The sequence below is a fragment of the Bombyx mori genome, chromosome 7 (assembly GCF_030269925.1).
Source record: "Bombyx mori chromosome 7, ASM3026992v2".
Taxonomy (NCBI): Eukaryota; Metazoa; Arthropoda; class Insecta; order Lepidoptera; family Bombycidae; genus Bombyx; species Bombyx mori.
The window spans coordinates 1,861,346-1,876,256 of NC_085113.1; the positions used below are offsets into that span (position 1 = coordinate 1,861,346).

The 14,911-nt window shown below is 37.9% G+C and overlaps 1 protein-coding gene across 1 annotated transcript in view; it reads right to left on the bottom strand.

The window, feature by feature from the left end:
• The window catches only part of COMMD4 (COMM domain containing 4), a gene marked incomplete at its 5' end in the record, with an annotated part of 34,739 nt that overhangs the window by 4,759 nt on the left and 15,069 nt on the right, over positions 1 to 14,911 (bottom strand). The window contains 2 exon segments of the mRNA NM_001046715.1: positions 5,924 to 6,046; positions 7,544 to 7,565. Coding sequence (NP_001040180.1) covers positions 5,924 to 6,046; positions 7,544 to 7,546 — 126 coding nt within the window.

Consider the following 14,911-nt stretch of genomic DNA (forward strand, 5'->3'; position numbering starts at 1 on the left):
GCCAGATGACGTCACAGTGGCACGAAATTTTGGTTGACGTTTCATTTCCATAGGTTTCCTACTTCATTGATCTATTCTCAATTCGACCATAGACTTTATACAATAACAAAAGTTTCACAATTGACAGCAAGCAAAGAGTATATTTTTATGTATGTGTGTGTGTCAAATACATGGTAGTGCATGTAATGCTTTTTTTATTGATTTAATGTGTTTTTTATGATTAATAAAAAAAAATTAGCATTCTGCACCTCTTCTCTATATTCTTTATAAGTAGGTATAAGAAATTTCATACTCCTCCGTCCGCGCAATTTTCGTAAAAAGGGGTACAAAGTTTTTGCTTCACGTATTAATATATAGATTGTTTGTATTTTCACCATTTCATTTTCATATAATCCAACAAAATGGAGATTCAAAGAGTTGTCATTTTTCTAGAACTACGCATTGAACAGTGTACGCGCTTTAACAGAATTGTCATATCGTATTTTCACACTCCAAACCGTTTGAAGGTAACAGAATAGCAGAGAACAAAGATGAGATGATTTATTCTTTTTTTTTATGATTGCAGGATTACTGGTGGCCCGGAGGCCTTTCCAGTTTCACCAGGACAGGTGGGCGAGCAAAGACTCAGCCAGGAGGGGTGGGATTTGCTAACAGCTACCCGAGCGCCTCCGGAGGAGACCTAACAGCTCAAGAGTAGCTGCTTCGCGAATGAATCTACTACCGGATCGGAATCGCGACCCGCTGAGAAGATCCGGCGAGAAACTCAGCGATCATAATAAAGATATATTTACTAACGATCACGCCACGTTAACTGGTCCCGTGCTAAGTTCGTAAAGATCTTGTGTTACAGATAACGGAAATAAATGTAAGATTTTTATTATACACATACATAACTAGTCAGGTCATAAGTATTGTCACACAGTAAAAACTTTTCTTTTAGAATGCTGGCCACAAAAAAGTTTATTGAATTCGAATTTCGAATTGTTCATGAAAATAAAAATGTATACTTTTAGAATTTTACACATTTTTAAATATGGAGTGGTCGCTTAAAGAAGACCGTGTTGCAGTTATTGCGTTGCATCGTTGCGGTTACGCGCCAATTCAAATTTTTAACATACTGAAAATTTTGAATATAACCAAAAGATTCGTTTATCGTACCATCAAACGATACAATGAAGACTCTAGTGTAGATGACAGGTTCAAGAAGTGGTCGCCCTCGGTCTGTTAGGACTCCAGCAGTGATAAAAGCTGTGAAGGCGCGAATTCAAAGAAATCCCAAACGTAAGCAGAAACTGTTGGCCCTTCAGATGGGGTTAAGCAGAACCACGGTGAAAAGGGTGTTAAATGAAGACTTAGGGCTTCGGGCATATCGAAGAAAAACAGGACATCGTTTGAATGCTCGTCTAATGGACCTGAGACTGAAGAGATGCCGCGCTTTGTTGAAGCGGTACGCGGGAAAAAAATATCGGGAAATTCTTTTTTCGGATGAAAAAATTTTTACCGTAGAAGAGAGCTACAACAAATAAAATGATAAGGTGTACGCACACAGTAGTGAAGAAGCGAGCAACCGTATTCCGCGTGTCCAACGAGGTCATTTTCCATCCTCGCTCATGGTATAGTTGGGAGTTTCTTATTGGGGCTTAACAGAGGTACATTTTTGTGAGAAAGGTGTAAAAACGAATGCAGTTGTGTATCAAAATACAGTCCTGACGAACCTTGTGGAACCTGTTTCTCATACCATGTTCAATAACAGGCACTGGGTATTCCAACAAGATTCGGCGCCAGTTCATAGAGCGAAGAGCACACAAGACTGGCTGGCGGCGCGTGAAATCGACTTCATCCGGCACGAAGACTGACCCTCCTCCAGTCCAGATTTGAATCCGTTAAATTACAAGATATGGCAACACTTGGAGGAAAAGGCGTGCTCAAAGCCTCATCCCAATTTGGAGTCACTCAAGACATCCTTGATTAAGGCAGCCGCCGCTGACTACTCCCCGAATCCTGATCACGCAGGAGCCAGTCACCGTCGACGCCCTAGACACGTCCTTACGGATCCATCAGATCCAATAACCTTTGCATTAGACGCCTTCAGCTCTAACACTAGAAGCAGGGTTAGGGACCCCGGTATCCATACTCGTCGAACTCGACAAAGAGTTCGCCGTGCAACCTAACCCATGAATCAGTTCGCTGAGTTTCTCGCCGGATCTTCTGAGCGGGTCGCGATTCCGATCCGGTAGTAGATTAATTCGCGAAGCAGCTGCTCTTGAGCTGTTAGGTCTCCTTCGGAGGCGCTCGGGTAGCTGTTAGCAAATCCCAACCCTCCTGGCTGAGCCTTTGCTCGCCCACCTGTCCTGGTGAAACTAGAAAGGCCTCCGGGCCACCAGTAATCCTTCAATCATAAAAAAAAAACATGCGTGGTTTCCTTTAAAAAAACCTAACACAAAGTATTGAAAAAGTCATCAATGTGGTCGAATTCCATTAAAAATGCATTACTAAACTCAAAAAATACTGATTAGATTTTAATTAAATTTAGACGGAGACCTCATAAGGAACAATAGCTTTTAAATAAAAAATGATTTATCAAAGTCAGTACTCCTAAAATTCTGAGGTAACGCAAATAAAAAAAATACTGTCGAATATTTATTCATTTGATCTCCGACAATTTCGAAGTTTGTTAAAAACATACTGAGGATTCAAGATCATATACGAGAAAACACCTAAGAGAGTGAATTTGTGCTTTTGTTATCAACGAAAAAAAAAAAATTATTCACGGACGTCATAGTTTATTATCTGTATTTTTAGAGTAAATGGATTTTTTAATAAAGTAATTAGGCGAACGCCCATGGGAAAGTGAGCACTCCGAACTAAGGAAAGTCGAAAAAAGTTAATGAATTTTCGGAAACGCATTAATTACTACAAATTGATCTTTCTACCTACTTAATAAAAAGCCTATAAGTATTATGTGATGCTTTGACGTAGAAACGGTAAAATACACTTCGAAGTTATGTTATTTTTTTATTATTATAATTTTTTTTTTTTCCTACCTAAGCTGATAGCCTTAGGGGCTATTTCAGCGTAACCCTAACGTTTGTAGGTGAGCTCACGGGGCTCAAACCTGATGACGTTGCTAACACGAACCCTAGCAAGAGCCGTGCTTCGCAGAATCTACCACCGGATCGGAAACGCGACCCACTGAGAAGATCCGGCGAGAAACTCAGTGGGCTGTGTCTGTGAGTTAATTTACTCGTCGAGCCCTTCGTCGTTTTTTATTATGGCGTTAAAAGCATACCTATTGGTACTTAGCACACATGAGTTTATACCAAGTTTTTTAAGGCGATGTTTGACTAGCATACGCACCACCTGATGGCGGTAAGTGGTCCCTATAGCTAATGGACATCGGCAACGCAAGGGGTAAAGGCAAGTCGAAGACTCTCCTCAAGCCTTGTTTGAAGAAGGATGTATTGGAAGCGTTCGAGAAAAACAGTGGAGGGAAGTTCATTTGGCGAAACGGATTTCTGGGTACGTTTTTATTACTATTGTAGGCAGACGAGCGTACGGCCCACCCGGCAATAAGTAGGCATCTCTGCTCATAGACATGAGCAAAGGCAAGGGCAGAACCAAACCGCAATCGAATTATTATTATTATTCAAAAATTAGTAGACGGATTCACACCTGATATGCTATTAAAATACCTTTGACTGGGGCTCTTGGTAACCAATCGCTTCCATTCGGCGTTTGGACTATCGGATATTCTCCTGTTGGTTGTATTTTATTCAAACTAGATTTAAAAAGCATATGATTTTTTTTATTGCTTTTATGGGTGGAAGAAGCTCACAGCTAACCTGGTGTTAAGTGGTCACTGGGGCCCATATACATCTACAACGTAAATGCGCCACCCACCCTAAGATTCCAAGATTCCAGGGTCTGAGTATAGTAACAACGGTTGCCCCACCCTTCAAACCGAAACGCATTACTGCTTCACGGCAGAAATAGGTATGCGTATGTAGTATGTGTATGTATGTAGTACCGTGCGGACTCACGAGGTCCTACCCCCAGTATAATATGAATATTTAAAAGCAGACATCCGTCGCCACGGCGTCAATATCACCTTCTATCTTTAGACATGAGGCTACAGTCGCAGCGTAAGTTATATTTTGTTTCCACGATTGCTTCGTGGCTGAATTAGGCGGAACAGTATCAATTCACGATGGCAAAACGCCTCTTTAGGTTATTGTAAAAAACCAGCCCACTGAGTTTCTCGCCGGATCTTCTCAGTGGGTCGCGTTTCCGATCCGGTGGTAGATTCTGCGAAGCACGGCTCTTGCTAGGGCTCGTGTTAGTAACTTCGTCAGGTTTGAGCCCCGTGAGCTCACCTACTAGTTCGGTGAATCTAGAATAACCCCTCGAGGTTACTAGATTAGGTAGGAAAAAAAGTAAAAAACCTCTTTGGACACTGATTTTCAACTAACCCTAACTTCAACTAAACGCATGGTTTTGGATATCTAATTTAATCGTCATCTTTGTACAGAATTTTTTTGAGCATAATGTGTGTAGTAAGTTTTGTGTTAAAACGTGTTAGTTTTTTGTAAAACTGAGCACGTATCGTTTGACGCGCACGTGTCAATTCTACGTGTGACATTTTATCCACCTTTAGATGGATTGTGATCTTTCTCGAATGCAAATTGGCGCTTAAAGTGCGGTATTAATATTGAATTGCTGTATGTATTTGCCTTTATGTATGTATTCACTCAACTTGTAACTTGATATTGAATATTATTAAATTTTAAATACATAAAAATTATTATTGTTGATCAACAGTAAGTTCCACAATCCTTAATATATCCACAGTAAGTCTGAACGAACGTAAGCAGTAGTACGTATACTACAGACTTGGTACAAAAAATTACATTTGTGGAAAACACACTTAGAGATATATGTGACCCAAGCGACAAGGCAAAGCAGACCCGTAGTCGCTCAAAATATGTCTTGTCAGATCCCCTGAATCCACTCTCGATGCTTTTAAGCTCTTCAAGCACCGGTCACCGTCCTCGTCAAACTTGTCGACTAGTACGAAGAGTTCGACGTGCTAACTAGCCCATAGACACAGGCCACTGAGTGTTTTGCCGGATCTTCTTAGTCGGTCGTGATTCTGATCTGGTAGTAGATTCAGCGAAGCACTGCTCTTGCTAGGGCTAATGTTACCAATTCTCTCAGGTTGATCCCGTGAGCTCACCTACCGGTCCGTGCGAAATTGGTATAGCCCCTTAGGCTGCCAACGATTAGGTAGGGAAAAAGCTGCGAGGTCTTTGTGTTTATGTTGGTCAAATATTAATGACAAACGTCATTATGCATAGGTAGATAGATAATAGTATGTATTCACTATGAAAACCCTCGCACGACTTTCTCAAAGTACATCGCCTTTTGCAGTATCTATCTACATATATATTAGTACGTGAAGCAAAAACTTTGAACACTTTTTTACGAAAATTGTGCGGACGGAAGAGTATGAAATTTCCTACACTTATACAGAATATAGAAAATGAGTGCAGAATGCTAATATTTTTTTAAATTATGCTAAAAAAATAAATCAAAACAATAAAAAAACTCAAACTCAAACTTTTGTTATTGTTTAAAGTGTGTGGTCAAATTTAAAATAAATTAATATGGTTTGTCTTTAATATTATTTATCTATAGTGTAGTTTTAGCGAAATCTGTGATTACCTATTTTAAAGAAGTATAATAGCGTTTGACAAAAGAACCATAATAATGTTTATAAATAAAATTTCAATTACTTATGGTCGAATTTCGACTACTGCGGGACCACTAGTGCCTATATGAAATATCGTCAAAGTTATTAGAATTTATTTTATTAAAGGACTCGAGAAAGAAACAATAACAAATTTCGGTACACGACAACACTCACAGAATTATCCTCTTGTACTTTTTGCACGAGTTCCCTGAATATCGAAGCCGGTAGACTGCTGAGGGCGTGAAGGGCTGCTAACGCCCACAGCGGACAATCACCGTCCGAACAGAATTTGAACTTCTGCAATTTTGAAATAAGCAATTAAACAAACCATTTTTTTTAAATAGCCTAGGCAGGCAGACTAGCACACATTCTTCCTTGTGTTAAATAGTTATTAGCTGGATGGTGCGTGGCAATTAAGAACTCTAGAAACGCACTGTGGATGAACACAATTGCTCCAGGTAGTATGGAAAACTCTACCAAGTTAACGGAGCCAATAGAGATCAACAACGTAAATTCCACCACCCACGTTTACAACTGAGTTTTAAGTCTCAGTACATGGCAGCCCCCCCCCCCCTTGAAACCGGACTGCAATACTGTTTCGCGGCAGAATTAGGCGGAATGGTGGTATTTACCCGTGCGGGCTTACAAGACGCCTTACCAACAATATTTACGAATATAAAAAAAAACACGTGAAATTTATATACCAGCATAGAACCACTTATTTACGTCAAGCGTTGAAGAGATTCCTTGGATTTACTTCAGTCGGACTTTAGCAATAAGCCGGCATATCGCAAACAAATTGCCAGATGATCGCTCAACATCATATTTATTGCGCTTACTGGTCCCCACAGACATAGCAATGCGAATGCCTTGAGACATGAGGTCTAGGCCTCAATAGTTTATCCTTCGCTCCACCCTTAAATAGCGTTAATTATATTTATCATGAATACTGAACGTGTAATTTAATAGGGTCCGCTTATCCTTTTTAGCGGTCTTCGAAGGATCTCAAATTACTACTAATGTATTGTTATTATTAGAAGTAAACTCCTTTATCTAGTTATTAGTCTACAATATCCGCATTATTCTTTTTGTTTGCAACCGTTCTACTATTTAGCAGTAAATAGATGAGCGTGCTGACAGCCCACTTGAGGTTAAATGTTTGCCGAGAAATATAGGTAGCATAACGTGAACGTCATTACCCACCTCGAAACCAGAACAAACAAATATCATCTTTCTAGACTTTTTCGGATATGAAAGCCTGATGATGACTGACTTGAGGACTACTTGACACCGAGAGAAACTTTTTAACTCCAAATTTAAAACCAATGTTGTTTATCTTATACCTTTAAACGAGCAATTCTTGTATATATATATATATATATATATAATTTGAATCTCGGAAACGGCTCCAACGATTTTCATAAAATTTAGTATACAGGGGATTTCGGGGGCGATAAATAGATCTAGCTACGATTTATTTTCAGAAAATGTTGTTTTATTCGTGTTTTCAATAATCAACTCTTCCCGACATCTATTGGCGAATAATAATACTATTTTTCTTAATTGAGGGCAACTAAACGCTTTGAAGACACAACAAGATGGCGTTATCAAAAAATAAATAAAAAAAAACGAGCAAAGCTCGGTCATCATCTAGTGTTCTTTATGTTTCAATCATCATTCACGAATGACCAAACTAAGCAGATGGTCATGCGATGGCCTGGTTTCAAATTCGAATTGCTCTTAGAACATTGTCCCTCGAAAAACATAATATGACGGCTGTGTCATGAAACTCACCATAGTCGACGTGTGAAACGATCTGAAACAAATGAAGTAATTATATTAACATAGTAATTGTTGTATCGTAGGGAACAACTATGACTAGTTTTATAGGCGAAACCGAATGTTCGTTCTAAACAAGAATTATTAGAAATAGATATTTTTTTATGTTATTTATACAATATGGTGGTTTTGTTGCTTTTGTTACAAATCTATTAAAAACTAGCTGACCCCGCAGACTTCGTAATGCCTTAACAGATAAATAAAAGACCTAAACTTTTGTATAAAATAAACTTAAAACAAACAAAAGGAATCCGTTCGACGGGGGACACATGAAAAAGAAAACAAAATTGTTATTTTTATTTAATTCCGAGCATTTTCATATTTATCTACGTTTTAAACCTTCTCTTGACTTCCACAAATAATTCAAGACCAAAATTAGCCAAAGCGGTCCAGCCGTTCTCGAGTTTTAGCGAGACTAACGAACAGCAATTCATTTTTATATATATAGAGATTTTATAACTTATACTGGACTTTATATAAATTTAGAGTGATTGTTCGTTCATAAAAAATAATGAAATAAATGTTTATCCACAATTAACATGTAATAAGCGGAATGAACAGTAGAGGCGCGACAATTATAGACATAATATCTCACGCCAATACGAGAGGCAGAATATGTTATCCGCGAAAATTCAACAAAAATGTTTTTTTTTTTATTGCTTAGATGGGTGGACGAGCTCACAGCCCACCCGGTGTTAAGTGGTTACTGGAGCCCATAGACATCCACAACGTAAATGCGCCACCCACCTTGAGATATAAGTTCTAAGGTCTCAAGTAAGTTACAACGGCTGCCCCACCCTTCAAAGCGAAACGCATTATTGCTTCACGGCAGAAAATAGGCAGGGTGGTGGTACCTACCCGCGCGGACTCACAAGAGGTCCTACCACCAGTATATGGATTTCTGTGTTGTATTTATCAGTCGGTGCCGCAGGCCGAACCTTAGAATTACGCGTTGATACCGAAAATTTAATCAAACACTATTTTAGCACGACATGAATGTATGTGGGTGTTAGGCAAACTATACATGGACCATAGAGCTAAGAACGCATACGACGCTCCATTGAGCCGGGGTCACCAAGTTGTGGTGTTTGTCTTACGTTATTCTGAATGTGACTTGATAATATATTCATAGGCCTATTTTGAAGGAATGACATCACGTATTAAAAGTAAATCTCGCATAATAAAAATAAAAATAAAACGCAAATACTGGTGCGTGGTACGTGGTTGGGGATACGAAGATCCTGTTTTTTTTCCTACCTATTCGCCGGTAGCCTAAGAGGCTATTTCAGCTACGCCAGGACAGATAGGTGAGATAGCGGGCTCAACCTGAGAGAATTTGCTAATACTAGACCTTGCAAGAGCAGTGCTTCGCAGAATCTACCACCAGATCGGAATCTCGACCCACTGAGAAGATCCGGCGAGAAACACAGTGGGCACTTTTTTTTTTATTGCTTAGATGGGTGGACGAGCTCACAGCCCACCTGGTGTTAAGTGGTTACTTGAGCCCATAGACATCTATGACGTAAATGCGCCACCCACCTTAAGGTGCCTGCCTATTTCACCTGCAAAGCCATTGTGTATTTCTGGTATGAAGGATACACCTACAGCCGTCATAAAAGTGGTCTTTTTTGCCACGTACCATCCGGCTATGGAATGAGCTCCCCTCCACGGTGTTTCCCGAGCGCTATGACATGTCCTTCTTCAAACGAGGCTTGTGGAGAGTATTAAGCGGTAGGCAGCGGCTTGGCTCTGCCCCTGGCATTGCTGAAGTCCATGGGCGACGGTAACCACTCACCATCAGGTGGGCCGTATGCTCGTCTGCCTACAAGGGCAATAAAAAAAAAAAAAAAAAAAAGTCTTCGACCTCATGTCCCAAGGTGGTCGACATTCGGGCCACAATGTCTACGGACTTTGATAACCTCAAACTGGCACCCATCTACGCAATAAAAATAAACTAAGCGGTTGTCGCCGCGTATCGACTTCGGTAATAATGAACTTAAGAGCTATATAGTCCATTCTAAGGTGAAAAATCAGGAATTTTAATAAAGCCCCCCGCCACGAGAAGCTTTTTTTCCGAAACATTAAAATACGTTATTTTTAACCAAATAGACTTTAAAACAAAGCAAGTATCAATTTTACGCCATGCGTCTTCCCATTAAAATTCGAAAATTAACAAAACAAAAAAAACTTTCTTCAAACGATTTCTAACTAATAGTTTAAAAAAAGCTAACAAAATACGCTTTTATAGAAAATCCAAATAAAAAAAAGAAGATAATTTTAATAAATTTGAATTAAAAATAGTGTAAGAAAAATTTATCTTCTATTTTTTAGTTGTATTTTCTATAAAAGCGTATTTTGTTAGTTTTTTTAAACTATTATTTATTTTTCATTTTCTAGTTGAATTTCAATTATTACAATATTTTTTTTCATATTGAATTGTCATCGGTCCTCTTAATGAGTATATCAAATTTCGAGTTAATCCGACGTTTTGAAGGGGGTCAAAATCGTGTTCAAAGATTCCGTTACATACTAACATACATACGTCTGAAGCTAATTAAAGCTTATTGAAAAGAGAAGGCGACGGCTCTGATGTTACAGTCTACCTATGTCCATAATTGAGAAGTAAATATCAATGTTTTACGAGACCTCAATCTGCCTCTCCCATTCTATTAGGAATTTTGACATTGAAATGCATTACGTTGTGTTACCAGTCGAACGTAGAGTATTAATATATTTAAAAGCTGTAAAAACGTAACGAATATCTTTCGTGTTAGAGCGTCGCGTGAAGCACCTGAGCCCTTACAAGTATCCCGGTTGATTGAACGAAAACAAATGAAATGTTAGTAAATTAAGTTAAGATGGCCGACTAGCAATTTCTGACCTTCTGTTAAAGACAGACGTAACTCTATGTACAGACGGTTTTAATTTAATTTTTTTTTGACGCTTTAACGTCTTATAATTAAATGATACAGGCTGCACGCATAAAAAAGTGTCACGTTCCGCCTGAGCTTAAGCGTGCAAGCGAGAGCGCGGAACAAGCGATAGAGAGGCATGATCGGCCTAAGTGTTGGCTTGTGACACATTCATCTCTCTGTGACATCAGAGCTAGCACTTCGAAAAGTTCTGCTCCTGACGTTATCACGTAAAACTATCGTTCTTAAGCCGACTTAACAAACAACCAATTATTCTTTAATCTATATATTAATACGTGAAGCAAAAACTTTGTATCCCTTTTTACGAAAATTGCGCGGACGGAGGAGTATGAAATTTTCCACACTTATAGAGAATATAGAGAAGAAGTGCACAATGCTAATTTTTTTTTAAATAATGCATAAAAGATACATTAAAATAATAAAGCAAACATTACACACACTACATACCATGTATTTGACGCACACACGCATGCATACTATTTATTGTCAAACTTTTGTTCTTGACGTCTGTTGTCAAATTGAGAATAGATTAAATATTGTTTGTCATTGTTAATATTTTTTTATAGTGTAGTCTTGACGAAATTTGTGATTATAGAAGTATAAAATACAATCATAATAGTGTAAAAACTTACAATTCTAATTAATTATAGTCGAATTTCGACTACTGCGGGACCTCTAGTAATCTTTAAAGTTTCAAATTTAATAAGTGGACGCGAACGTCTCCTCCAATTAAAATCTCGATTTAATTTGTCAAAGTGGTTTATCACATCCAACGTGTGGTGTGTGGGTATAGATAAATATTTCACATCAGATCGTTCGTCAGTTCCTCTGTCTACAGATGCTGAATCCATCACGTCACTAGATTTATATATTAGTATAGATAATGCCTATTTAAAAAACATTGATTACCTACACTAAAATTATTAACATTTCTTAATAGAAGTATAAATAAAAAATCGACTGAACACAACATGGTATTGTTAAAGACAAAACAATATGTACATATATATGTATATAGACACGAAGACAATACTAGAATTTATATAGAATTTATTACTGGTGTTAGGACCTCTTGTGAGTCCGCGCGGGTGGGTACAACCGCCCTGCCTATTTCTGCCGTCAAGCAGTAATGGGTTTCGGTTTGAAGGGTGGGGCCACCGTTGTAACTATACTCGAGACCTTAGAACTTATATCTCGAGGTGGGTGGCGCATTTACGTTGTAGATGTCTATGGGCTCCATTTAACACCAGGTGGGCTGTGAGCTCATCCACCCATCTAAGCAATAAAAAAAAAGAAAAAAAAATATAATCACATGATACACTCTCTATCCGAGACGTCGGACAATATGCGGACAGACTTTAAACCTCTTTTCGTTAGTTTGAACGTCGACAAACCCATTCTGCATCCCACGAGATGAAATTACGCTCACCAGCCCCTAGTTGTAGGCAAATAATAATTAAGACTTATTCTACACGGGCATCAAGCCACGTGTTTAATTTAGGTAATTGTCGAGGCAGACTGAATATTTGCTTTGCCTAATTAACATTTAAAACTATTGTTGGCAATGTAGTTATAATTATAAATATATAACTAACAGCTGAAATTGCTATTTTATGCAGTTTATTGAACAGTAGGTATGATCGACGGTAACCGCTCACTATCAGATGGGCCGTATGCTCGTCTGCCTCCAAGAGCTATAAAAAAAAACAAAAAAAAAACGCTTAAATAGCAAATCGATTCAACAATTAGTTTCATCTATTTTACCCTGTTAAGTAGACCAGTAGGTCAGGATACTAGAACGAAGTTATAAGATTTTTGTATTGTTACGCATATGAAAGTATCTATATATTAATACGTGAAGTAAAAACTTTGTATCCCTTTTTACGAAAATTGCGCGGACGGCGGAGTATGAAATTTTCTACACTTATAGAGAATATAGAGAAGAAGTGCACAATGCTAATATTTTTTAAAAATAATGCATAAAAGATACATTAAATCAATAAAGAAAACATTACACACACTACATACCATGTATTTGACGCACACACGCATGCATACTATTTATTCTCAAACTTTTGTTCTTGACGTCTGTTGTTCAAATTGAGAATAGATTAAATATTGTTTGTCTTTGTTAATATTTTTTATAGTGTAGTCTTGGCGGAATTTGTGATTATAGAAGTATAAAATACAATCATAATAGTGTACAAACTTACAATTCCAATTAATTATAGTCGAATTTCGACTACTGCGGGACCTATAGTTAAAGTTAATCGGTTATCTTGAAGTCGGCGAAGAAGACTTTCAAAGGTTCCTTTACATACAAACATACAACCTAACAAGTGCGTGTTAAAACAGAATTCCGTACATCCGATAATTATTTCAATACAAGAACTGTTTATTGTACTATTAAAATCAAAAACTACTTGCCCCTACTCATTACAAAACCGATCCTTATTTATGCTAGATCGTGGTACCACTCCTGACAAGTTCAACATGATCTAACCACAAATATTATCTAACCACCAATGTTTACTGGTGGTAGGACCTCTTGTGAGTCCGCATGGGTAGGTACCACCATCCTGCCTATTTCTGCCGTGAAGCAGTAATGCGTTTCGCTTTGAAGGGTGGAGCAGCCGTTGTAACTATACTGAGACTTTAGAACTGATATCTCAAGGTGGGTGGCGCATTTAAGATGTCTATGGGCTCCAGTAACCACTTAACACCAGGTGGGCTGTGAGCTCGTCCACCCATCTAATCAATAAAAAAATAGTCCTGGTATCGATACATAAAAATCTAATAGCTTAAATAGCTTAATATATTCACTAGCATAGATTAAACGAACTCACATGCGATTAGATATTAAGTCACCCAAGTCCATAGATAACATGAATGTTAGCATCTTCTTCAGATAGGTCGGACTTCAGATCGAGATATGAGAATGTAGTATCAAAAGCAATAACATAAGAGCCATTATTGAATAACACAACATGTGCATAATACGAAAATGGCTATCAAAGCTTAAATATTCCTAGGTTCTTTTCTCCGAGGTAATACTCTAGGTTAAATATAAACATAGACCGGTAGACTATCAGTTATTGGGTTTCGACTATTGTTCGCGCTACGAAAGCTGCGAAACAGCACAATAGTCTGAACAAAGCTGTTGACAAAGCTGTCTCTAGATTTTTTATTATTAAAAATTGGAGATGTGATTCTTGAGGACTATTTTTCTCATTCACACGCATGTTGGCGGTAGTTTTATTGAGCATTGACGTAATTATATAGTTATATTAACTGTGTAGACTCATGTAAGCTGGTGGTAGGACGACTTGTGAGTCCGCACAGGTAGGTACCACCACCCTGCCTATGAAGCAGTAATACGTTTCGGTTTGAAGGGTGGGGAAGCCGTTGTAACTATACTGAGACCTTAGAACTTATATCTCAAGGTGGGTGGCGCATTTACGTTGTAGATGTCCATGGGCTCCAGTAATCACTTAACACCAGGTGGGCTGTGAGCTCGTCCACCCATCTAAGCAATAAAAAAAAGGAATAAATCACTTTTAGCGGTGCCCCGTCCGTTGATATGACTGAATAAAAAATTTCACACAGTCGTTTCCATAAAATTAACTACCTATTTTCCCCATAACCCAATTTCTTATTGTTAAAGTTATAGCTTCATATTTTTCGGCGTGGTGCGGTTACACAATGATTCCTTCATAAAATGGACATTAACATTTACTCTTATGATGGCAGAAAATTATGTGGGCGGGTGAAATGGCGGGTGGCGTCGGCTGGTATCACCGACCAGAAGAGCAATCTAGGAACCTAGGCTTCAGCCTCCCGTCCCACCCTTCAGGGCAGAGGGAGCCCTTCGAATACAAATTGAGTGTCGGATCAAAAGGGTACATTTCCATGATCAATTTTTTTACAGGAATACAAAAAAAACCTTAAAAGAGGTAAACAAAAAAATTAGTACCTTTTGAAGACATAATACATAGTTTGTCGATAAGTATTCTATACGTGAAATAGAAACATTTTATTTAAATACATAACATCGAAATGTTACCAGGTTTTGATATGTAACAGGATTTTATTTAGAATAAAAAATATATTCGAAAGATATTCAAATATAATTTTGAAGAGCCATTATTTGAGATTTCCATCTTACCTTCTATCTAAATATTATATAGGTATTATAGCATCGGAATTAATCTTGTGGTATTAATATAATACAATGTTCATAAAGTTTATGACTGCCCTAAAATCACAAGTTATCCTTAAAAATTGCACTTATCAATTCCTTAATCCACATCTCGTTAGGGTATTTAAGTTAAAATTCAGATCACAACATTTTTTTTTGTTTATCAAACATCTCTTTGCTCGTATTGAAGTT